The sequence below is a fragment of the Colletotrichum fioriniae genome (assembly GCF_027942845.1).
Source record: "Colletotrichum fioriniae strain IMI 355084 chromosome Unknown scaffold_2, whole genome shotgun sequence".
Taxonomy (NCBI): Eukaryota; Fungi; Ascomycota; class Sordariomycetes; order Glomerellales; family Glomerellaceae; genus Colletotrichum; species Colletotrichum fioriniae.
Genome location: NW_027076838.1, coordinates 3,508,532 through 3,532,457, shown reverse-complemented (window position 1 = coordinate 3,532,457; position 23,926 = coordinate 3,508,532). Strand labels below are relative to the sequence as shown.

The 23,926-nt window shown below is 49.8% G+C and overlaps 9 protein-coding genes across 9 annotated transcripts; 3 read left to right on the top strand and 6 right to left on the bottom strand.

Annotated features, from left to right (window-relative positions):
* Positions 1-282: 282 nt before the first annotated feature.
* N0V96_002763 (uncharacterized protein) lies at positions 283-1,317 on the top strand (the record flags this gene model as incomplete). Its single annotated transcript, XM_053187187.1, has 2 exons — positions 283-354; positions 481-1,317. 2 exons carry the CDS (start codon positions 283-285, stop codon positions 1,315-1,317), a joined length of 909 nt encoding a protein of 302 aa, XP_053054691.1.
* A 554-nt stretch (positions 1,318-1,871) lies between these two features.
* On the bottom strand, positions 1,872-2,525 carry N0V96_002762 (uncharacterized protein; the record flags this gene model as incomplete). Its single annotated transcript, XM_053187188.2, has 2 exons — positions 1,872-2,323; positions 2,378-2,525. The coding sequence occupies 2 exons, from the start codon at positions 2,523-2,525 to the stop codon at positions 1,872-1,874; spliced, it is 600 nt and encodes a 199-aa protein (XP_053054692.2).
* Positions 2,526-2,603: 78 nt separating this feature from the next.
* N0V96_002761 (uncharacterized protein) lies at positions 2,604-3,826 on the bottom strand (the record flags this gene model as incomplete). Its single annotated transcript, XM_053187190.2, has 5 exons — positions 2,604-3,115; positions 3,178-3,262; positions 3,317-3,408; positions 3,461-3,497; positions 3,560-3,826. 5 exons carry the CDS (start codon positions 3,824-3,826, stop codon positions 2,604-2,606), a joined length of 993 nt encoding a protein of 330 aa, XP_053054694.2.
* A 1,172-nt stretch (positions 3,827-4,998) lies between these two features.
* N0V96_002760 (uncharacterized protein) lies at positions 4,999-5,716 on the bottom strand (the record flags this gene model as incomplete). The annotated part of the gene is made up of 2 exons (XM_053187191.1): positions 4,999-5,391; positions 5,465-5,716. 2 exons carry the CDS (start codon positions 5,714-5,716, stop codon positions 4,999-5,001), a joined length of 645 nt encoding a protein of 214 aa, XP_053054695.1.
* Positions 5,717-8,631: 2,915 nt separating this feature from the next.
* N0V96_002759 (uncharacterized protein) lies at positions 8,632-9,827 on the top strand (the record flags this gene model as incomplete). The annotated part of the gene is made up of 2 exons (XM_053187192.2): positions 8,632-8,845; positions 8,914-9,827. 2 exons carry the CDS (start codon positions 8,632-8,634, stop codon positions 9,825-9,827), a joined length of 1,128 nt encoding a protein of 375 aa, XP_053054696.2.
* Positions 9,828-12,957: 3,130 nt separating this feature from the next.
* On the top strand, positions 12,958-14,167 carry N0V96_002758 (uncharacterized protein; the record flags this gene model as incomplete). Its single annotated transcript, XM_065756613.1, has 3 exons — positions 12,958-13,015; positions 13,073-13,225; positions 13,281-14,167. The coding sequence occupies 3 exons, from the start codon at positions 12,958-12,960 to the stop codon at positions 14,165-14,167; spliced, it is 1,098 nt and encodes a 365-aa protein (XP_065614982.1).
* Positions 14,168-14,311: 144 nt separating this feature from the next.
* N0V96_002757 (uncharacterized protein) lies at positions 14,312-15,374 on the bottom strand (the record flags this gene model as incomplete). Its single annotated transcript, XM_053187195.1, has 3 exons — positions 14,312-14,521; positions 14,593-15,270; positions 15,330-15,374. The coding sequence occupies 3 exons, from the start codon at positions 15,372-15,374 to the stop codon at positions 14,312-14,314; spliced, it is 933 nt and encodes a 310-aa protein (XP_053054699.1).
* Positions 15,375-17,196: 1,822 nt separating this feature from the next.
* Positions 17,197-17,926, bottom strand: N0V96_002756 (uncharacterized protein; the record flags this gene model as incomplete). Its single annotated transcript, XM_053187196.2, has 2 exons — positions 17,197-17,537; positions 17,599-17,926. The coding sequence occupies 2 exons, from the start codon at positions 17,924-17,926 to the stop codon at positions 17,197-17,199; spliced, it is 669 nt and encodes a 222-aa protein (XP_053054700.2).
* Positions 17,927-22,313: 4,387 nt separating this feature from the next.
* On the bottom strand, positions 22,314-23,134 carry N0V96_002755 (uncharacterized protein; the record flags this gene model as incomplete). Its single annotated transcript, XM_053187197.1, has 3 exons — positions 22,314-22,469; positions 22,543-22,841; positions 22,897-23,134. The coding sequence occupies 3 exons, from the start codon at positions 23,132-23,134 to the stop codon at positions 22,314-22,316; spliced, it is 693 nt and encodes a 230-aa protein (XP_053054701.1).
* Between the last annotated feature and the right edge of the window lie 792 nt (positions 23,135-23,926).

The window sequence follows — 23,926 nt, the reverse complement described above, 5'->3', positions numbered from 1 at the left end:
CAGCAACACTCGTATGCAAACACAAAGGGGTAAAGGGGGAGAATTCGAAGATGAACGTAAAGTCTTACTTATATCGAGGTCTTTGGACCGATAATGGATGACGGTAGAACACAATCAACAAGCTCACAAATCGCCCACCCTCCATCTTTACAAGAACGGAAAACGATCTTTAGATTGAAGCTTCTTTTTTCCCAGCGACCAAAGCTAAAATTTTCGGCCCGCCCAAACTCAATTCAGGCCAGAGTCATTACCTAATTGCGCCAAGGAGACATTTACTTCACGATGGCGGACAACAGCACCACGACCGAAGGTGCCTCCACCGGCTTCGTTTTCTACCACTATGAGCCTTCTATGGTAGCGGCAACCGTCTTCATTATCGTCTTTGGGGTTTCTTGTATGCTACACATCTGGCAATTATGTCGACGCAAGACGTGGTATTTCATTCCCTTTGTTATTGGGTGCATATGTAAGTTGTCATAGTCCAACCTCATCCCCGTCCTCAAGCACGACTCGACTGACATTTGCCTAGTTGAAGCAGTTGGATATGCTGGCCGAGCCATGTCCGCGGGCGAAGCACCCGATTACACCAAGAACCCCTACATCATCCAGTCGATTCTTCTCCTCCTCGGCCCCGCTTTATTCGCCGCGTCAATCTACATGGTTCTCGGTCGCTTGATTAACCTTCTCGACGCCGGAGAATACTCTTTGATCAGACCCAATTGGTTGACCAAGGTCTTCGTGCTAGGAGATGTGCTGTCATTTTTCGCTCAGTCTGGAGGTGGTGGTATGTTGGCGACTGCCAAGAATAGCGATAACGTGAAGCTGGGCGAGAACATCATCGTTGGCGGTCTCTGCATCCAGATCCTCTTCTTCGGTTTCTTCATCGTCGTCACCCTAGTCTTCCACCTTCGCCTCTCCCGCAACCCGACACCAAAGTCTCATACGGTTCAAACTCCATGGAAGGGTCTTCTCTTTGTTCTTTACGGCACCAGTTTACTCATCATGGTTCGTTCGCTTTTCCGAGTTGCCGAATACGTGGGAGGCAAGGACAGCGAGCTGCAAGCCAAGGAGATGTACATCTACATCTTCGATGCGACGTTGATGGGCATCACAGCTATGGCCTTCAACTGGTTCCACCCAAGTCGTGTTATCAACAACCAGGCTACTGGCTTGAAGCAAGTCTCCAGCTCAGAGGTGCTCAACGAGGGATACCTGATGGAAAGCGGGCAGTACCCGAAGCCCCAACAACAACAATACCAAGACCCACGCTACGAGCCTTATCAAGGAGCCGCCGGTAATCAGGGGTTTCGTAGGTGAAGGAAGTCAACAGGGTGGCGTCGAAGAGACTCGAGAGACAAGGGCAGAGCTTCCAGTAGCACCAGCGGGAACAAGAAAGCCGAGCGAAGAGAATTGGAGAGATTGGGCTTATGATCCGGTCACTTGACTGGAGTCTTTTTCTTTTGTTTTTGGCCCCTTGATTGGCTTCATTTTCCTTTGTTCTTTGGCGAACAAGCCTGGATAGACTCATGAAACATGTAGGATTACATCACATCTCAGGTTTGGGATTTTGTAAGAAAGGTACATTTTAGTGCCCTGGAGTAAAGGGATAGACAGCAATATTGATCTCACACTATCTACCAAGAATGCACTAAGACAATTTTATAAGTCTATTATGTCCTTACTGTGATATCCAGTAATCCGAGTAGCCGGTCTGCATTGATTGTTTCAACTCTCAAATTCTTCAATTACCATGTTGCGCGGTGCACATATGCTACCTTAAACTGCTGTAAAACATCATTGACTATCATCAACTTCCTTCATGCTCACTAAAGCTTTCTCAGCAAAACCTTCCTGTCGGGGTCCGGTTGAGTCTAGAGAACTGTTAGCGGGCTGACCCTCTCCACGATGAATTCTGATTCACTTACTATTGCGCCGAATTCCAAGTTCTTGTATCGCTCCTTGCTATCTCCCAGGTTCTTGATGTCGTAGTTAGCCAGAGTCGTCGCCATGATCATCTTGATCTCGTTCACAGCGAAGAAGCGACCCGGGCATGCGTGACGACCGTATCCAAAGGTCAAACTGGTCTGCCCTACGCTAACGAACTGGGCATTTGCCACAACCTCGGCCTGTTTTGAGCCGGTCTCCTGTTCCGTTTTGGCTTGCCGCAGCTTGTAAAATCTCAAGGGGTCAAACTTCTCGGAGTCGGGGAAGATTTCGTCGTCATTGTTGATACCGATCACGGGCAATTCGACTACGGATCCAGCGGGAATGACCTGGCCGTTCGATAGAGTAAAGGTCTTCAGGACCTTGCGTTGGAATGATGCTGCACAGATGGTCAGTTGTTGAAGTAGTTAATTAGCTTCGACTGTAGACTTACTGGGACCAAGTGCGTAGTATCTCATAGTCTCCTTGAGGAAGCTGTCCAGCTTCTTCATGTTCTGCATGGCACCGCTCGTGAAGACGCCGTTGCTCTCGGCCAAAGCTTGCTGGACGTCATCCCGGAGCATGGGAATCAGCTCGGGCATAGCCGCTAGTGTATAGAGACTTCACCCTCTCAGTCAGCATCACCCGCATTGTTTTGGCTATCTCAATCATCCAGACACTTACGCGTTGGTCGTGGTGACAGTCGTAGTGTGGATAGCAGCGAAGCTGATGCCCAGCTGGTACCTAGCAAGCTCTCTATCATTCTTCTCACCGAACTTCTTCTGCGATTCCATGATCCATTGCAGCATATCGTCCGGCTTTTGATAATCAGGACTCTTCTCCGCCTCCTTCCTTGCGGTCACCACAGGCCTCAAGAATTTGTCCGCCTCCTCGATTCGAAAGTGGACCTTCTTGACCTCAGGTGTTCTCGCCGCCAAGAAGGGGCGCAGCCAAGGGGCAATATCCGCAACCTTTCGAACGGCCTTCATCAGGTCGAGGGTGTAATTGATCGCGGCGTCTAGGTATTCTTCGTTTCGGCAGAGTTCCGGTCCGATAAAGACGCGTCCGGAGGCCATGGCAATGACTCGCATCATCTTGTCCATGATCTTGACCTCGTTCCAGTCGCATGATTGAGGGAGTTCTGTTCGCAGAGCTTCGACGACTTCGTCGGCGATGATCGGGTTGAGTCGCACTGGATCGGTGTCATACTTATTAGGGGAACCTAGAGGACCGCTTCACAGAGATATGACGTACCCAAAGCTGGCGTCAAAGCAGTCTTGACGGTATGAGGCAGCAAGTCGATATCGGTGTCTACACCTGTATACTTGGCATGCATTGACTAGGGATCCATCAGCGTTGCCTCTTTATTGTATAGTCCTTGTCTCAGGCTGACCTCTTCGATGGCCCGGTTGAAGCTGAGGACGTCGTCAGGAAGCCTCTTCAGCTCGTTCATGAACTTCGGGGCGACGACAATGTTTGGCGATTCTGCGGGTGATTTAGCACAGACCATCTTTCGTATCGAGGGCATGAAGCTTACTCCTTGCGGTGGTGATGCGGAAAGCTCTCTCTTTGAACTATGCGCATGCCCGATTAACCTCTAATACTGGCCATTGAGTCTTGCTGGCATCTGACGTACCTTTCTATATCCGTTGAGGTAGAGGTTCCTGGCCTCGCCATTCATAAACTGCTTTCGCCTGGCTTCGGATCCTCCAAACTCTGTTCCTACCATGGGGATATCCGCCCAGGGATCGCTCTTCAGGACTGTCTGGAGCAAAAGAGCGACAGCACATGCGACCACCGCAGTGGCAGCGATAGGCCATCGCTGGGCCACTTCGATAAACAGGGCGCCATCTACCGCAGCACCGGCTGTGGCGTTCACGTTGGGAAGCATCGACATCGACATCTTGGATGGTTGACGGGTTGCAATGATGGTGTGCTCGGACAAGGGGATTAGACTCAAGAGAAAGATGGGACATAAGGGTGTAATATAATCTTGCTGTACCCTCCATCAAGTCTTTTTGGCTGCAAGCTTGACAGCAACCACCGATTACGTTCTGGGGACCCCGCCACCAGCCGTGACGAATACCACAAACACAGCCGACGGGAGACGAACTACGAGCATAAACTAGTAAGTAGCCGGCGTGAAACTTGCCCGCGGATTGCGAAACCGGGTGGAACCGCCCAACTACCGGCCGGGGAAAAGAGAGAAAGATGGTGGTGGGATGTGAGCATGGCTCGCATCTTGTCTTCTCCCCCAACCAACACCCCCTGCGCCGATCAACAGGACGAAGGAGTATTCGATCTGATGGGCATGCATTAGCGCTGCCGCGGGACAAAAGGGCGAGAGGCAACAAAAACGCGGGGTGAGGGGCGAAGATAGTGTGAGGGCTTTGGCCAAGCGGACTGACGCAAAAGTCCGAACCAAGGTTCATCGAGTGAGGTTCCCGTGTAAACGAGAGCAAACGACGTTACCGGTTTCGTATTCGCGAGTCTGATCGTCAGAAAGATACCAAACGATCTGTGCGACGTGGTACGACGCGACGTCGCTTATTAGTCTGGTCGCATCGATGCGTTTCTAGAGGTTTAGGGAGGGCGACTTGAGTTACACTTCATCGACTCGTTCTATCGGGCAGAAGAAGATGATCCCGTCTCGGGTACATACGTCAAAAAACAAGTCTTCCCTCATTGACAATGTCACTTGTGCTCATTGAATCGAAAGCGTCTGACATGTTCTCGGTTTCTCTTTCACTGGCGAATAGAGGCCGCCCTTAATTGTCATGCAGTCTACGTACGGACAATCTGTAATGTTTCGAAACCTTCTATTTGTGGCATCTTGACTCTCACCCGCGGCCCAAGCGGCACATCATTGGATGAAAGAATGAACATGAAAACGTGGTGGAAGAAAAAGGAAAAAAATCAGCTCGTAGTACTGCCAAGAGTGAATAGTTAATGTGTTCGGACCTTTCAGTCGGGATATCAACATGTCGGATGACCTTTCTCACTGAACTACCACCCTACCTACTTTGCGCGTAAAGATGTGGTGGCATCTCCCACCGGGAGAGCTAAGCCGAGAGTTCAAGAGCCATAAACTTTAAGGAAGCCAGTAATCTCCCCATCGAACAGCGGTTTGCCAGTCGAAGGATCTTCACTGTTAGCGCCCAACAATCTGGCCTCCCAAAAAGTTCCCTGGTCGGAAGTCGTGTCCTTCCTGAAACCCCACGTCGTGTAGCCCTCGGAGCCCAGGAAGACTCCGTCGATCTGCGTGCCGTTGAGCGTGTAATGCGAGTACGGCTTGATTTCGGTGCCGTTGACGAGGTACATAAGTAGAGCGTCGTATGGGATATCTGCGGCCACGAGGTTCTCCCAGGTGTAACCGGAAACGCCAGTGGGCACATGGCCCTGAATGCCTTGGCCGTCGACACACTGTAGCGGGTCCTGTGCCACGGCGATTTTGTCAAGCGCGGCCATCTGAAATGAATATGGTTAGTGATGTGACTTTGGGCATGACCAATCGGGTGGTGACGCCCGGATGTGAACTTACGTATCCCCATCGGATGCCAGTCGAGCCGCGAGAGTAAATGGCGGTCAAGCCGTGATCGTCAAGGACGCCGCCGTCGGTATCTTTTACTTGCATCGACCACGGCCCCGCCTGGCCGGCGGAGGCGTCGTAGTCCGGATACGCGGAGCAGCCACCGGTGAGCTCCTTGACCGTGACGTTTCCGGCGGCTGAGACGAATGGTGACATGGCGATGCCAACGGCGGCCGCAGCAATAAACTTAGCGAGTGACGACATCTTGAAGTGACTTAATCCTGGAAGCAATCGAAAGCGATAGATTGACGCAAGGAGTTTGATAAGCGACTGGTGATGCTCTGTCGCTCAACCTGTGCATCGACAGAGTGCCAAGATTTTATAACAACTGCCCCTGAAAGGATTCCAGGCATCAAACGGCCTCATTCCGAACGCCATTTTCTTGAGAAGATCCATTCCCGCAAGCGAAGGAACTTAGGTGGTCCAAAGCCGGAGCTAAACATGCAACGGCGCGTTCCTGCCTAACTCAACAGCCTATAAAACCACGGGAACATCGGGAGGTGACAGAATTATTCTAGGCTGAGAGGAGGGGGGTTGAGGCCGCTAAGGCGAAATTGAAGCTTTGCCCCCGCAAGCAGATGACGCTAATTGCCGTTACCCGCCTGTGCCATCTTGTTTTTGAATCATCGCAGGCAAGACATGATGGTATCGAAAGGAGACAATGACGAAAAACTCCTAGATGCTGAGCGATGTGACTATGCTGCCTGGCTGTGCCTCGAACACGATGTAAAGCAAGCAGGATGTCAAGTCAGATCAGTGTTTTTACTTGTGTCTAATTAGGCATTCAGACCTCTTGTATTCAAACAAGTGGAAAAGCAAGGTGTCAGCCCCTTAATTAGCGTTGTTGATCTGATCAGCCACCTTGCCTTTCTCGCATAAGCCACACTCAAAGGCCAACAGCCACTTTGCCCCTGTCGTCATTCTGCATGCCGTCGATCAGGAACCTTGTGAACCTGCAGGTGCTTGACTCAGGTATGTTAGGAGGAAAGACCCCTAAAATCGGAATGGAAACAAAGATCCTGGGTAAACCGTAATTGAGGACTCATGAACGAGCTTACTGAGCATCAGGAGGCATGATTGCATGCGAGAAATACGAGGGTCAGCATGACTTTCAGACGGCGAATGGACTGCCATATTGGGGTTCTACCAGTAAACTTTGGTGACGCTCAAAGTGTCAGGGAGCGTGTCTGACCCTACCGGATGATCCCCATGCGCAGTTACCTCGTAGTTTACCAGGCAAACCATACGACGGGGACTTGATGAGGTGCGAAGCAATGCAGTTTAAGCATAGCCATCAGTCCTTCTTGGGCCATCTGTTGCCTCCATCATGATGCGGAGTGAGATTCGTAATGCAGTTAGTAAGCTTGGTCAGTGAGTATGACTTTGGCGGCGCCCGTACACGTATGTTGCGTATCGTCATCGGGAAATTGATCAGGTTACTTTAGTCAGCGAAACGAAAAGTCACGATCACTGCATGTGGTCACGCGCGACAATGAACTCAACAACGAGCTGAGATCTTGGTTCCAATGTCTTATAACAAGTGCTACAACATCTAAAGGTTCATGGCGCAGCAGAACGTGGCAATTAACTTGGGTCGAGAACCCGTCGGCGGTTGTGATATCGGTAGAATGATTCTCTGCAGTAATCGTAAGGTACACCAATGCATCGTCATCATTCATGTTAGGAAAAGAGCTATCGATGTGGTCGGCATCATCGCCAAGTATGTATTTCATCTTCCAGCAATGACGAATGAGTCTGTATTTTAACGAGCCATAAGTTGACAATTCGTTCCTCTGTGGACGAAAGAGCTGTTAAACACAATCTCACTACAAACTTGTGTTCCACAAACGTGTCGGCGTGATTAAATAGCTGCATGGGTCCAACTTCAAAAGGAAGCATCCAGATAATGTTGTTTCGTCCGCAGCCCAAACGAGTCCTCTCACACTTTCCACACTCAGTATTGGAAATTTAATTCTGATTCTAAATATTCTAAAGTATTGTGAATCCACGACCAAAGGATGCCAAACCGGCCCGGCTGCTGAGGTTAACTTGCGCTTAGGTTCTTCATATCAAATGTTAAAGGCGCTTTCAACAATATGAACTTGTGGTTGATAAGAGCTCACTACAAGACGAATACCCTCATTGAATTAACCGGGGCTTATTTAAGAACCAAGAGGAAGTTACTGGCTGTCACCTTGCCAGAAGTTACCCCCAGTGCCAGTATTCTAGAGAGAACAACAACAAAACGCCAAATCAGTCCTACTGAGAAGGTCCCTGGAATACTCGTGATACGAGAGAGAAGCTCTCGCAGCGGCCCATGGAGAAGTAACAAGCTTGAGTGCAGCGCATGCAGTTCAGTGTGTTACTGAGCTGTATGCCCGGCGCAATGAGCTCGACTTCCAAGGCTAAACCTGTTGACCTCGTTGCCATCATAAGGTAAGGTAGTGCACGAGAGTGAAGTTCACGTAATTGTACTAATTGAAGATTCCAGGAATATATCCCAGCTGGTTCACAAGTCACCGCTTGGGCGCGTATTCAACGAGGACAGCTTCCGGGGACAATATGAACCGGAGCCAATGCCAGGAGCCCATACCATTGCAAGGCACAGTAATTTGTAAGCACCCTCACTCATATTGTTTTCGTACTGAATGTCAGCTACACCCAATCACGAATATCATTAACCTTAAAAGCTCATGTTCGTGTATGGCTTGTGTGATTTGCCGCAGCAGACAGTCTCTTCCCCCTCTTCTGCTCAGGTTGTGCCCCTCAACATCTTGTCTGGGCAACATATTTGCTTGTGCTTCAAGCTAGATGTTTTCTTCAACCGGATTTATTTGGTAATGGTCTTATCTAATCTCGTAGCGGCGGAGGCTGCCTGATTAAGAAGTTGGGGTGCAGATGTTGATGCATGGCGCTTATCATCACGATGCAACCCCGCACCTCCATCTTCCCCAGTCCTTCTTCTACAGTCCATCACTCCGAGACAAATACAATTCATGCAATCCTTGCTTTTTGATACAGAGGAGCAGACTCTGACACTTTCAATACCCGACTGATAAGCGCTCGCGGATTTGGCCCATCATCCCTGCAACGACCTTTCTCGACGTCTGGCTCTCTCAATGTCTTTCAAATCGGAAGCTATCGTCGCCAGAGGCCCCTTCTCTGAAGGGAAATGGGCCATCGAACCAGTCACTCTCCGTGATCTTCGCTCAGACGAGGTTCTCGTTGAAATTGTCGCCTCTGGTATCTGTCACACAGACCTACACTGCGGTAACACGCCAGATGACAAAGAAGTTCCCGGAGTCTACTACCCTCGAGTCCTGGGTCATGAGGGTAAGTCATCTTGTTTTATAAACCATGTAGGAACGCTGTAATGCTTCAGTTTGCTAAAATGTTCTCAGGCTCTGGGTATGTGGTTCAGGTTGGAAATGGCGTGACGAAGGTGAAGCCTGGCGACGCCGTCTTCCTCTCCTTTTCATACTGCGGAGAGTGTCACGTCTGCAAGACAGGACCGCCATCCCACTGTACCAAATTCTTTGAGATCAACTTCATGGGAGAACCAGTCTTCTCAGACGGTATCGGCGGACGCTTCTTTGGCCAATCCAGCTTAGCCCACCACACAGTCGTCAGCGACAAGTCCGTTGTCAACGCCGCCGGTCTCGGACTGACTCGGGATGACCTGAGAATACTAGCACCTCTTGGGTGCGGTCTCCAGACAGGTAGCGGAACCGTCATCAACGTCGCCAAGGCCGGTGCGAAGGACTGCATCGCCATCGCGGGTATGGGAGGCGTGGGATTGGCGGCGGTCATTGCAGCAAAGAACCAAGGTTGCAAGGCCATTATCGGAATCGACCGAGTTGAGTCTCGCCTCGAGCTGGCCAAGACCCTCGGAGCTACGCACATCATAAACACGACTGGGCTCGAAATGGCGCAGGTGACTGAGAAGATCAAGGAAGCGGCTGAGGGGCTTGGAGCAACCATTTGCATCGACACCAGCGCGTTTCCGCCACTGCTCGAAGCTCAGGTTCAAGGAACGAGGTACATGGGAAAGATCATTCAGGTTGGCACTGGCATGCCAGAGTCACATCTATCGCTTCACATGCAGAGTTTCATGGTCAGCGGAAAGCAGTATTTCGGAGCTGTCCAAGGGCATGTGAATACTGCCGAGTACGGCCCTCAGATGGTTCAGTGGTGGAGAGACGGAAAGTTCCCTGTCGAAAAACTGATCAAAGTCTTTAAACACGGCGATTTTGCTTCAGCCGTAGAAGCGATGAAGCGCGGCGATGTTGTCAAGCCAATTATTGCCTGGTCATGAACGATGGTCCGTGAGCTCTGCGGAGCTCACACTATTTATCATCAGCGTTACCGTATATTAACTCGAAACAAAGAAAATCTAACGCAGAACCCTCAACTCTACTTTATTACACGTCTTCTCATAAAGCTTGACCATCTTACCTCAACTCGAGCCGATCTCAGAGCCTCATCGCAATGCCGACATCTGATCTGAGCCTCCAGTCTCCCGTTCCAACAACCTCTTCAGCATTACACATGTGCGCACCCAACAAAGCCAAGCCAAGCCGGGGTTCTTTCGGCTCATTTCCCGACTTATCATTTCGCGTTTAAGCTAGAGGGCCCCGAACAAACCGGGCCTTTGTGATTGGTCAACAAGTTACGAGCAGTCAACTGACCATTCACGCGAGACTCTGATAAGAAAACGCGCGAATAATGTTGCATTCGTTGTAATGCGAGAACCCCGCAATCCGGGGGGCATGGTGGAGACGGTGATTTTCCCAACTCACCGTTGCATTTATCCCCCAGGCCAGGGCCAATCTTCCCGAGCGGCTCAAGGCTTGAGCAGCCCATCTCTAAACTCCTTGAACTCCTTTTCTTTTACTCATATGGGCGCCAAAGAATCGCACCACTTTCTCGTCCGGTCAGCCAATCCTAAACCAAAAAGCCGCACCAAAGAGAGACAGAGAGGGGGAAAAAAAAACAATGGAGAATCTCCTCGGCCCAGACCTGGCCTCCAAAATCGGACCCTGGATCCTCCCTAAGCCGCTCGAGGCACCGCCGTCGCCCGAGTCCGTCTGCAACAGCGACCGGGCCTCGCCGACGGAGGAGACCAAACGGCGCAGGGCGGGTGGACCGAAGGCGCGTACCGGCTGTGCCACCTGCAAGACTCGCCATGTAAAATGCGACGAACGCAAGCCCACATGTTTCCGTTGTGAGAAGGTCGGAGTCGTCTGCGAGGGCTACGTGGACCGCATCGACCGCCGGAGGAAACGGACAAACCAAAATGTGGTCCGCCGGAATACGCCGCAGCTCATCGCCCCTCGGTCCGCTTCAGCCGAGGCCGCCGACATTTGCAGCGGCAACAGCAGCAACAAATCCGAGATGATCTTGTCGCCTCAGATTCCTAGATCTCTCTCGAGCCTACCCAAGATCTATCACAAGGACGGCGTATACTACGATTACTTTCGACATCAGGTTTCCACCAATCTGGCAGGTTATTACACTAGTCCCAACTGGTCATATCTAGTCGTAGGTGAAGGTCTGCAAGATGACTGTATTCACCATTCGATCCTAGCTGTCGGTGCGCTTATTCGCTCCACCCCTCAGGACGCGAGACCAAGCACGCCTAGGAGGAAAGCGTTACCACCTGCCTCGGATGGTCACGCTGTAACTGAACATCGTGAGGTCGCGTTGCGACATCATCTCAAAGCAGTCAAGTCTCTCAGAGAACGAATGGAGTTGATCACGGCATCATCGCCAACCACGGTAGTTGTCACGACTTTACTACTCGTCGTATACGAGCTGCTCCAGGGTGAACCAAGGACAGCCGAAATGCTCCTCAACTCATGCCTAGGAGCACTCAGAGACTCAATTACAATGTTCGAAAGCGATCCCGATAGTGAGGAAAAGTATCGTGACTCCGAGTTCAACGACATGGAGCATGTGCTCCCGTGCATAGCAGCCATGAGCCAGCTCTCACAATCACTTCAACCTCGCCGCCATCACGCGCACCCTTTCAAGATTGATCCTGGCTCCGACGTCCATAATCCTCAGCACGAACCAATCTCAAAGTTCTTCATTTCGTGGGGCAGGTTCTTCACTTTCGCTGTCAGCTTCATCAGCAACTCTACCGATGTCACTGCAGAGGGAATTTCCATGGACATGCTCCGTCACCTCACCATCCACCAGCAAAACTTCCTTTCGCAACTACAACAATGGAGATCAGTCATTCAATACTATGCCGAGAGTCCAAGAGTAGATATCGCAACCAAGAAAGGCCTTAGAATCGCCCAAATTCACTGGCTCCTTCTCCACATCACACTCACTTGCTGCTTAGACCCAACCGAAGTGGCCTACGATGCATTCGAAAACGAATTCAGGGATTTGACAATGCTTTGCGTTGAATTATATCGTGACTGTGTGTCACAACCCCGCCCAACGTCTGTCTTGCTGGGGCAGGGCCTTATTTTACCGCTGTGTACTGTTGTGCGCGCCTGCAGGAATCACGACATCCGCATGGCGGCATTGCAGGCACTGCATGAGATACCCCCGTCGATGGTCGCTTGGGATGTGGTGTCAAACATGGACGGGATCCTAGGAGCCTTACTGCTTGAGGAGACTGGCCGTGATGCGGCAGGATTCGTTCCCCCGGAATCGAGATGGTTTTGGTTGAAGGATGTGACTGTGCCAGAGACGCAGAGGATTCATAAGGTCTATCAGAGGCTAGCACCGGGGCAAGATGGCAAGCCTGTTCTGACAAAGCTGCGACCGACATCTAATGTACGATCAAAGATCTGTAAGGCGAGCGGATGTGACAAAGATCACTTGCTGGGGCCGGTAGTCGTAGAAGACTCATAAAATAGGATAGCGTCCTGGTTTCGATGATTACATTACGAGAAAGAAAAGAAGTGTCCAGCAGCCGACCGTAAATCTTCTGCTAAACAAAAGAAAGTTGATATCCATGAGAATAGAACCTCGGCTCGTATAAGTAGAAAGTATTTGAGAATCGTAAATACTAGCCAGTCACAACCAATAGGCTTGATCCCTCCTGAATCGAAGTCGGACGCTCTCATTTGATAGGCTAGCCTCGTATATATTAGCCAATCGGGCGAGACCCACGAAGGTTGACAAGCCAAATGTGGCAAGTGGTTCTACAGACGTCCCAGCACCTCCACTCCACTTAGTCCGGTCCAACCCTCTGAGATTCGTAAGAATTACCCAATGAGACGATCAAGACCTTAGATACACTATAAAGGTTGTTCCAACTTATTCCATTATGTTACACAATAGGGGCTAGAAAGTCACACATTTAAGACAGGATACAGCCCGTGGAGACACCCTCGAGAGCCTCGTCTTCCTCTCCCTTCCTTGAATTCCTCGGCTGCGAAATATTGTCACCTCTTATCAATTTTCGGAGTCGACTAAATTTCGTCATGAGTGCGCCAATAATTGCTCAGCCGGTGGTAGTTTCGCTGGCTGACTTGCAAAATGGTAGTTCAAAATTTGCCTTCTTCTAATCTTTTCAGCCTGGCTGATAATAGTTCTCAGGAAACGTGCCTTTTGAGAGACTCGTCGAGGCTTTTGGGCCAGACTCTCTAGGAATCTTGGTTGTGAAAAACGTCCCATCTGAGTTTCCCGAGCTTAGACGCCAAGCGCTTTCTTATGCCTCATATCTTGGAAACTTGCCGAAAGCCGAGCTTGGTAATTGCCCCCTCCTTTGAGTTGAGAGAATACGACCACTAATGCTGGTATGTAGACAGGGTCGAGAACCCCGCCGCCAAGTATCTGACAGGCTGGTCGCTGGGAAAGGAACAACTCAAAGACGGACAAGTAGATACATTCAAAGGCTCTTTCTACGCCAACTGCGCCTTCTACACCGATCCAGCATTAGATGCCGCGAAGCCAACGTCTGACTTTTCAGCCGACAATTTCCCGGAATATCTGTCACCAAACATCTGGCCCGAAGAAAAGGTTCTCCCAGGCTTCAAACGCAGCTTAGAAGACTTGTGCAGGCTTTTGATCGACACAGCTGTGCTTGTTGCACGAGCGTGCGATCAATATGCGGAGCGGGAAATCGAGGGGTACACAAAGGGCTACGTCGAGCACGTTGTCAGCACGAGCAACACTACCAAGGCCAGATTGCTGCACTATTACCCGCAATCCCAGGAGGGCTCGAGCGAGAACGAGGACGATTGGTGCGGCGTGCACCTCGATCACTCGGTTTTGACAGCCTTGACGTCTGCAATGTTTGTCGATGAGCACAAAACACCGTCGGATTCAGTTTCACATGCGAAAGATGCTAAAGCACTCTCACCACTGGAGGAAATGGCAGGAAGCCCTGATCCCCTGGCTGGACTGTATATCAAGTCCAGAACAGGGGACACTGTTCAGGTGAAGATTCCTCGGGATTGCATTGCTTTCCAGACGGGCGAGGCACTCGAACGGATCACAAAGGGCAAGTTCAAGGCCGTGCCACACTTTGTGAGAGGAGTTAGGCCTTCTATGAGTAATGGCCGGGTGGCGAGGAACACTCTGGCCGTGTTTACGCAGCCTAATCTTGGCGAGGAGGTTGACTCAGAGCAGCATCTCACATTCGGAGAATTCGCCAGGGGCGTCGTGAGCAAGAATACCGTTGAGGCTTGAAGTTGGAAGACTTTCCGATAAAGAGTAGACCTTGAGAGTAATGAATAGTAATGTGATACCTCGGCTACTGTTGGCACCTGTCAGGCTGATACTCGCGCTTTATACACCCTTATCTTCATGCCATGCCAAGACCAGTACATCTGTTCAGTGTGAAGACGGCTTAATGTCGGAGATCTGGCTGTCCAACCTCGCGGAGTTAACCTTCGTAGGCCCCTCCGACCCCAGACTTCGCTCTTCTGCAACAGCCTCGATGACCTGAAGCTCCGTCTTCGCTCGCCGCTTTTCGACCAAGATAAGAACTGTGACCCAAATCGCCATGGTTGTCCCTACAGCGATCATGGCAATCATTCCTTTCTGTCATACTGTCAGCATGATCCTGAGGTTTAACTTCCGGGTCTTCAATGAACAACAGCTACTATACACACCCTGAACTCTGGAGCGTCATCGGCCCTGTAGAAGATGAGTGGCCACCAAGCTTGGAAGCAGTTGCCAGCCGCATTCATGCATGCGATAACGCAGGATCGTAGTCTCGGCGACTCGTTTCGCATCGAGTCATTGGCCCACGCGAAGAAGGTGGCTTGAATGCAGTAGATCGAGCCAGCCCAGTAGTAAGCCCCAAACTTGGCTGCCGTCGAAGTTGGGGCGAGAATGATTGCTGCATTGGCAATGGCCGTGAAGGAGACGTAGTAACCCGACAGCCATCGCCTACCCCAGATATCGGTTGACGTGGCCCACAACAGGGTGCTCGTCACGCCCATGGCCTGTACACCAGTGGGATAGTTGTTGCGTTGGTAAAGATTGTACTTCTCTGTCGGATGAGCTTGCATGTATAGGTTGAGAAGTGACTGGTTAGACTGCGATTCGGAGCAGTTGCCCAGAATCCACAGGAAGCAGAAGGCGTAGAAGTACCAGGAGTGGACCACCCTAGAGAGGAAAGACCTGGAGAGGATGCTCTCCGTCTTGTCAACCTCGTGAATTGGCACTCGTTCTCTTGCAAGAGCAATTTCTTCTTCGCTAAGATAGAATGCGGTGGTCGTATGGGGTGTATCGGGGAAGAAGAAGTATCCGTAGACAGCAACAGGCAGAGTGATAATGCCAGAAATCTGAGCGCAGTTAGCAGATAGTCTAGGTAGAAAGACGCTGGCATTAGTCATAAACTTACAATGAAAAGCCATTTCCAACCTGGCAGACCATGCAGGCCGTTCATAGACGAATGTATACCACTCTGTAAGAAGCCGCCAAACATTCCACCTGCTAGACCACTAGCTGTGAAGAATCCCGTGCGTTGACCAAGCTCTTTTTTGGTGTACCACGATCCGAGAATATACTGGGTTCCCGCGAAAATGCATGATTCAAAGTATCCTTGGAAGAATCGGATAGCCATCAGGTGCTGTGGAGTCTTTGCCACCGCGTTTAGCATAGTAATTCCTGCCCAGGTTGTGATCATAAAAGGGAAGAAGTTTCGAGGCTTGAAATAAGTCAAGAGCAAATTGTTGGGGACAATGCCTCTTAAAAGTGGCAAGGAAAGGTCAGTCATCGGATCTTCAGGGTCTGGTGTCTCATGCGTGGCTGCCAGAACTCACATGAGGTACGCCGTCGCATAAAGAGTCGTTACGACAGTCAGTTGAGCACCTTTGAAGCCCAAGTCCTCTCTCATTCCAGAAACGTATGCTTGGGTTATGCTGGCTCTATCAAGGTAATTCCTGATTCGAGCCACATTCATGAGTATCTCTGTTATCAATGTTGCTAAGCCATCCACTCACATAAAATACGCTGTTCAATGTCAGAAGCGGCAATTAGACCACATAAGGTTGACAAGCATGAACATACCTAAACAGCAGAAAGTGAGAATGAAAAAGTCCAACTTGAGAACAAGCTTTCTCTCCAATGGAGTGGAAGCACCCTTGAAGTGCTCCCTCAATGAAGAGAAAAACCCCATCGTAACTGCTGAAGTTTTTTGTTTCAGCTGGTGATGCGACGAGTGAAATGAAGAACCACTAGGCGCTAGTCAAGGTCCGGGAGCTATGCTCACTTGGAAGTTAATGGGCGCATATAAGGAAATGGTCGAAGAGCTCTTCTTATGTCTAAACTGCCCTCGGTGCACTGTCCTCTCAAGGAAGTCGCCATTATTGGCTTATCTGCTACTCCAAGATGCCTCCCCCTGAACATAAGGAATCATACCAGGCTCGGGGATAAGGGGATGGTGCCCCGCCCTCCCAAGTAGCTTCCATGATCAAGGTTAAGCAAAACTTGGGGGTCTTGATACTACTTGCCAAATACCAATCACCTAGAGTGAGTAAGGCCAAGAAGCTTGGAAGTCTTGAAGTATCTCGCCCATAGATAAAGCACTAGGCCGGCCACACTTTCATTTCGAACATGCGCTAATGCCAAGTTGTCCTACTGTTGTTGCTGGTTCTAAGATAAGCGGGACGTTTCAATCTTTCCAGTGCCATCATTACTTGTATGTGCGTGGTTGGAAGCCAAGACCATGTGTTGAAAGGGGTGGGTGGGTCAACCTCTTGGAGGAGCTCCTCCCGTCGATCTCGACACAATCTCGACGCAAGGTGAAATCACCATACCTTACACCTCACGGTGTGTTCCAGGTATTCCAGGTCGGTAGCTAACAGCCCCTCAGTATGCTCATCGATCCGGTATTTGGTCCGATGATGAATGAGAGTGTGATCGAATTTATAATTGTCTTTGGTTTTTCTTCACCCAGTATGATCTATGCTTGGATCCCCCTATTAATGATCCTGGAACAGAGCAGGAATAAAGGAAGACTAGAGACACGGTTTTTTTTGACGCCAGAGATATCACAGACTCTCTCCGCCTTTATCTCGAATCTGATAGCATGCTGAGAGCACCACGCAATTCGATCGCTTTGGGAAGTAATACCTGCGGTCAAGCTACCTTGGCATAAACCAATCTGAGGGGCCTTGTTCAACACTATAGAGTCATCTCTACCTGATAATTCCGCGTGATGAATCCACTATTTTCAGCTTCCATCTGCAATTTCCAGCTTCCAAAACTTAGTTAGCCTTCAAAGAGGGCACATAAACCTCCCGAGGAACGTTGTCGAATTTGCCGAGGCTCTGATGGCCTTCGGGGTCAGGATATTCACCAGCGAAGAAGTCGGCATGTTTCTGAGTGTCTCGTGGACGATCAAGATCATACTCGTAACGCTTGAACCCATGTTTTCGAGCGTCTAAGAAATCCGCCATACAGAATACCTGCTCATCAATCGGCTTATCGCGACCAAGTCGCTGAAGGAGGGGAGAGCCTTCTATGGGTACCAGCTCTCGCTCGTCAGCCGGACGAGAGAAGTAGATGACTCCGATACGACGAAGGTGACGCTGATCCTCGGGAGGTTCTGCATATCAAACATTAGTCATTACGTACTTGGATGATCTTTGCAGAGAGCAGTCACTTACGGATAACTCTATGGATAGTGGCCTTAAACAGGCCTCCGGTCAGTCGAGCAAGGGCATCACCAAAGTTGACGACCAGACCATGAGGCTGATGTTCAACCCATCGATACTTCCCATCATTGTGGTCGAGAACCTGAAGTGCCGCTATGGGTTGCGAAAATAGGAAGGTCCAGGTGCCCAGATCAGTGTGCCCCGAAAGGAAGATATCGCGGTACTTCTCGCTTTCCTCTTTGGACCGCGGCTCGCACATCATGTATCGGATGTACTCGGTCTTGGAGCCTCCGGGTGCATGCGTTGCTTGAATGACCTCTTCAGGGACCTCCAAGATCATAGCGACCTAATCACCATGATGCAAGTGATCAGTCTGAGCCATGTCCGAGATTTGAGGGGCGAGCTCACCAAAGTCAGCAGTTTCTTGAGGATGTTGCTGCGAATGAACTGCATCACCTCTTGTGTCTCCTGCATATACGGTCGCATAATCTCAGGATGAGGGCGGTCAAGCGGATCGTGAACAAGAATGTTGTAATGGTCCAGCTGTTTAGGGAAGCCTCCCTTATGCCCAAGGGGACCAGCAGGTTTGTACCCAACATATAGTCCCCGTGCATCTTCCTCTGGAGTTACTATCGCACTGTGTCAATGCTTACACTATCTTGGACCGAGAAAGTAGCTGTAGATACCTTCATAAGGCGCCTTTTCTTCCGCCGGGAGGGTCATCATGGCGTTTGCAATCTGCATTTGGCGAGCGTAAACTTCATCGGAAATACCATGATTGCTCAAAGTGAGAAAGCCGTAACCAGTGGCAGCTTCATAGAGATCCTTTGCAAGTTCTTGTCGGCCAGCTTGGGTGTCAAACTTGGACAGGTCGAGATTCACGAGTTTGACATAGTCCACTTTTCGTGTTAAAGTCAGCTAACTAAGGTGGATGGATTGATTCGACTTTGGAGGGTAAGACCTACACTTCTCCTTGGTGGGTGGAGCGGGTGTGAATGGAGGAAGGGACATAGTCTCTACACTGGATGAAATGGAAAGCTTCTGATGGTAAGATGGAAAACTTCTGGCGATAGCACTTAGTACAGCTGAAGATGCGAACGAAGAACTTTTCCGTGTGTGCCTTTTTGGACAGTTGATGATCTTAACTTGAGCAACCGAGCTGGATCTTTACTACCTATTATAATATCGCGAGTTGCATTTCTGTGGAAAGCAGCTACCAAACAAGCGCACTCTTACTGCATGCCCTGTCACAGCGACTCTTAACCCCTACCAATGTCCCAAACGCTGGAGCCGAACTGTAGATCATTCATCTACCCATTCATGCTGCGTGACTGCAGGTTCTCCTTAACGTGTTCCTCCTCTGAGTCCTCTCAACATGTTTTCTGGCGAGCCCAACCGGTTCAACCTCTCAGTCGTCCTCCAATTGGGTCTCCCAACTCATCCAAGAGGAGCGCACCGCCAATCCAGCCCGGGCTTGTCACGCCTCCCGAGGTTGCATTGTATCTTCGTGGGGTAAGGAGATGGTGGGTGGCTGAGAGGAGCTCCTCCCAGGTGGGGCACCTCTTCCCCAGACATTGAAGTCCGGCACTGAAGCTTATCAGGCCGTCACCTGCGACCTTGGTCGGGGCTCCTCCTCGGTGAGCTCCAGCCAGCCCCTTTTTCGCATCTCATTTGCCTTGATCATTTTCAAGCCTTTCGGGCTTCGTCATGCTGCATGAAATCCTTCAAACGAGGAATCCGGCTTGCCATGGTTACTACGGTAAGGTACTTACTTGTTTTAGGTTCAAGACTTGGGACACATTATCCGGTGCGGCCGCATTGGGCAATAGAGAAGCGTGCAACTGGGAACGATAAGAATAGTGAACCCACATTTTGCGGAGAAGACGATTGTCCTATCATGTTGACTCTATTATCACGAAATGCCCGTCGGGCTTCAATGCTCTCACGATTGCTGTGAGACATCGTTGGCAGTGAATCTTGAAGCCTCGTAGAATAAATCTTTATTTTACAATCGAGAGTGAAAACAGAAGCTTGATGACGGTGCTAACATTGAAACCTTATCATTGTCATGACGCCTAGTGTAGAAATGCCTACCAAATCAAACGACAAGCCATTCCTATGTCCCGCGTGCTCAAGTCGCTTCACCCGGCAGGTGATTCTCCCATCGACCGATAACCCCCAATACAAAAGATTGACAGTCAGCAGGAGAATTTAAATCGTCATACAGCATCAGGTGACTATCAAATGATAAGTCGCAATGATTTAGAGACGAGCCAGACTGACGGAAGCAGTTCATCAGCGATCAAATCTGAGGCCGTTCCCATGTCCACAGTGTGAAGTTAGCTTCTCTAGAAGGTTGACACTATTTTCAGGACATCAAATCTCTTTGATCTTCTGATAGACACTGAGTTGACTTATGTTAGTGATTTGAGAAAACGCCACGTGAGAAGATACCACGCAAACCCCGGTCGCACTGGTGAGACGATCCATGTTGCCAGTAATGCTGCGCCAGCCGACGAGCCAACAAAAGAGACAACCAAAGCAGCGGAAGCCAATCGCTCTATCGATCGTTCAAATGGCGAAGGTGTAGGTATTCTTTTCATCAAGCCCAACCTATTTGCAATCTAATGGTGTCAATGCCTCAGTCAACACCGATTTCACAAGTTTTCGCATCACGAGGCATTTCATGGCTATTCAAACTTCCTCAATTTGTATCAGCTTACTTCGATCGTTTTCAGCCCACGTTCCCGCTTCTACATAGGCCAACGTTCGACCTCGATACGGCTCAAGAGCCATTGATACAGGCAATCGTCTGCCTTGGGGCCATTTATCAAGCTCGAGGCTCGGGCCAGGAGATAAGCGCCACATTGTTCTCTTCTGGACTCAAGTCTCTGGACTTATACGTAAGTGATATACAAGAGATAACTCATGCGGATGTTGAGCCATAGAATCACATATAGGTTCGCGAGAGTCGGCGGGTAAGATTCAGAGAGTTGTGGGTCATGCAGGCCTACCTGCTCTTTGAATACTACGCATTTTACAGCTGCGACGATGGCCGGTTCTCAACAGCTCTCAAGATACACAGGAAGCTTGTTGATGCTGTCCGACAGTATCAAATGCTTCAAGACAGAGTGACTCTCGGCGTGGACGAAGTCTCCAGCCCGAACGAACCTGCGGTATCTTCCTCTTGGACTGTCACCGAGCACGCCTGGCGAGTTGCCATGTACAACGAGTCAAGAAAGCGGTATGGCCACTCACTAGCGCGAAAAGCCGGTATCAATCATAATAAATCGCTGATATTTGAGACCTCAGGATTGTGTACTGTCTATACTATCTTGACGCTCAACTCTCAGTCTGTTGTAACATCCGTCCACTGCTCGCAGCTCTCGAATTGAAATACGAACTTCCGTGTCAAGATGACACATGGCAAGCCCCCACAGCAGAAACCTGGCAAGCCCTCATATTCTCTCAGGAGGGATCGTTCAACGAAGAAGACGACTATGAAGCCAATGGCGATCCACGTCCGGCGCACGGCGATCTGTACGCAAGTCTCATGTACTTGATGAATCCCAACCCGCCAGACAGGCCTCTGCGATTACTCTGGCACTCGTCTTTCGCGTGTCTCATGCTCATAACGCAAATTTTGATGATGATTCGTGACATCACCTTAGCAAGCTCGTTCTTGTACAATAACGTGCGATGTGGCGAGTCCAAGAACAACTTGTCAATCATCTCAGAAGCTAGTCGGACCTCGATCATGCAAGCTCTGAACACCTTGTCGGACATCATGCGCAAGCCGTCTGTTACTGGAACATGCCCCCTCAGCAGCCCCTCAAATGAACTTGAATCTGTGGATTCTAGCCTATGGAGCAATGTCTGGATCGTGTGGCACTATGCTGCTATGAATCTTACTCATCAAGAGGCGTTACTCACGAGCGGCATCGTCGAGTATAGCCTTCCATCTGCTGTTTCAACTTGTTGGGAACTTGGTAAACCTCGGGTGAAACAGCATCGAGATGTGTATGAAGATAGAGATGGTACGTACATGAGTCCTTTGTTCAGATTGACAACGATTCCTTTCATGCGAAGGCTTCAGATGAAGTAGGACACCAGCAGCTCACACTATCTCAGTCATGCGTGTTGCTAGTAGCCTGGAGAGCATTCTTGTGCTTCTTTCTCGTAACACTAGACCCATCAGTCTCAACTTTCAGTTCCAAGCTGGAGTCACTCCCAACATAATCGATGATCCATTCATCACAATGATCGGATATAAATCATGTCTGCTGGGCTGGCGCATAGTACGTTTGATGGCTGTTAGTCTGCAGACCAGCTCGGCCCCATTCAACGTCCAAGCACAAAGCATCTACTCTATGTCGGCTCGTGTTGTTCTTACTGGCATACTAGCTGCCATAAGCCCAGAATCTGCATTTCAGAGAGGCCAGTGGGATCCAACAGCGGCGGTAGATGATGCTGAATCAAGATACCTGGCATGGATGGAGGCAACGTTCACGGCCAGGGATGTTTGGCCACCGAGCAAATGGATTGTCGCGGTATTTAATGAAAGCAGACATGAGGCTGAGTAGAAATGCGCAGTGTGTGATTTATTGCAGATGCATTTCCATGCAGACCCCGATGAATCTGGGCATTGAATCGTGCTGGAACTATTGGAATTTCCTCTCAAGCTCCGATGTTGCTATGAATTCTGGGAGTCCTAAGTTTTCCAAGACTTACAAACCATCATAGTCAGGATAAGTGCCGCCAGGCTCGTCACGAATGACGTTAGGTCCAAGAATGCTATTGAATATTCCATCTTTGTCATTCCGAATGCGCATGTAATACTCGTGTACCACAGGGTGCTTCTCGGCCCAGCTCTTGGTAAAGACCTTAGAGACCGTCAGTTAGTTTCAGGATGCTCAATCTAGGGAATTTTATGTTTCTAGCTCGAGAGGCTCTTACATATTGGTAGCCTCTTGCGAGACCAGAAATAACGAATAGGTCGGCAAGGGTCAACGTGTCTCCAACGAGATAATTCTTCCCCGTGATCTCCTTCTCGATGGCACGAATGGTCAACTCGCAGCCCTCCTCACAGTTCTTGAGAATATCAGGACTGTTAGGTGCCCGTCCGATTATGGGCCCTATCCATGCCATGATGGGCGGCAGGAGCTCATAATTGGTGAATGACGCCCACCGAAGGACTGTGGTCTCCTCTTTCAATCCAGATCCACAGAGCTTTGTATTTGGATCCTGCTTTGCCACTGGAATACCGTCAGTTTCACCGAGCTCATAGCTTCCAATAAACTTGGCACTTACGGAACCATGCAACTGCGTTGCTTTCATAGACAACAAAGCCATCGGCGGTTTCCAACGCGGGAACTTTTCCAGTGTGGAACTTGGAAAGATATTCTTCACTGACACCGCCCTTTTCCGGGTACACTTTGATCGGGAAGGCGTTGCAAATTTCGACGTCAAGTTTGTTGTACTTGGCAACGAAGAGCACCATCGTGGATCGGGGCGCCTTGGGATACGTGTAGAGCTTGCCGAAAGACATCTTACTGCCTGTAGTAGCTTGTTTGGCTGACAACAGACAAAAGTAGGGAGGGATTTTGCTGTTTGAATCTGTCCAATTGCCCAATTCTATATTTCGGATTGAAGTCATAAATGTAGTTGACCAGATAGAAGATCTGGCTTTCCCCCCGAATACGTCCTGCAGGCTGGGCTGTCGTTGAGGATCATCGGCACAGGGAGGAGCTCCACCACCAACAAAGGTGGAGGTTTCGCCCGCTGTTAGTGCTCCTCCTGAATCCAAAGAACAGCTTGTTTGTTCCGAAAGGCGGCTAAGGCTATGCAACTCTCCTCTTGCGCTACTTCTGCCTATAAGACTTCATGCTTGGCTTTTACGTAACGAGTAACCCATGAACTACTAGAAGCGTCAGTGCATCCGTCTCCAGTGTTTCTCCAACATTTGAGGTCTTTAATTTCGAAACTGTTCACAGGCGAATATAAGGAAAACAGAGTTGGACACGTACTTTTCTTATTGCCGCTTAGGAGGGAAGTATGGACACGATCTGGCAACTGATGGGGTAGAAACTCCATGATTAAAAATGCGTTGCTGATCCTAAAAAGAAACCTCCCAGGCTCACTCTTGTGACACCAAGGTAGCCCAAACTCGTGATTCGACGGGAGTAGGGAAAGAAAAGCGCTGTCAGAAGCACGGCTTCTTCATTCATCCAGAGTTCGTCAAATGGATAAAGGAGTCGTCGATCAAAAGCATCGATCAGACTGGTTACACGAGTGTCAAATTCGTTGATCTCCCGAGTACGCCAATCCTTCTCGAGATGCG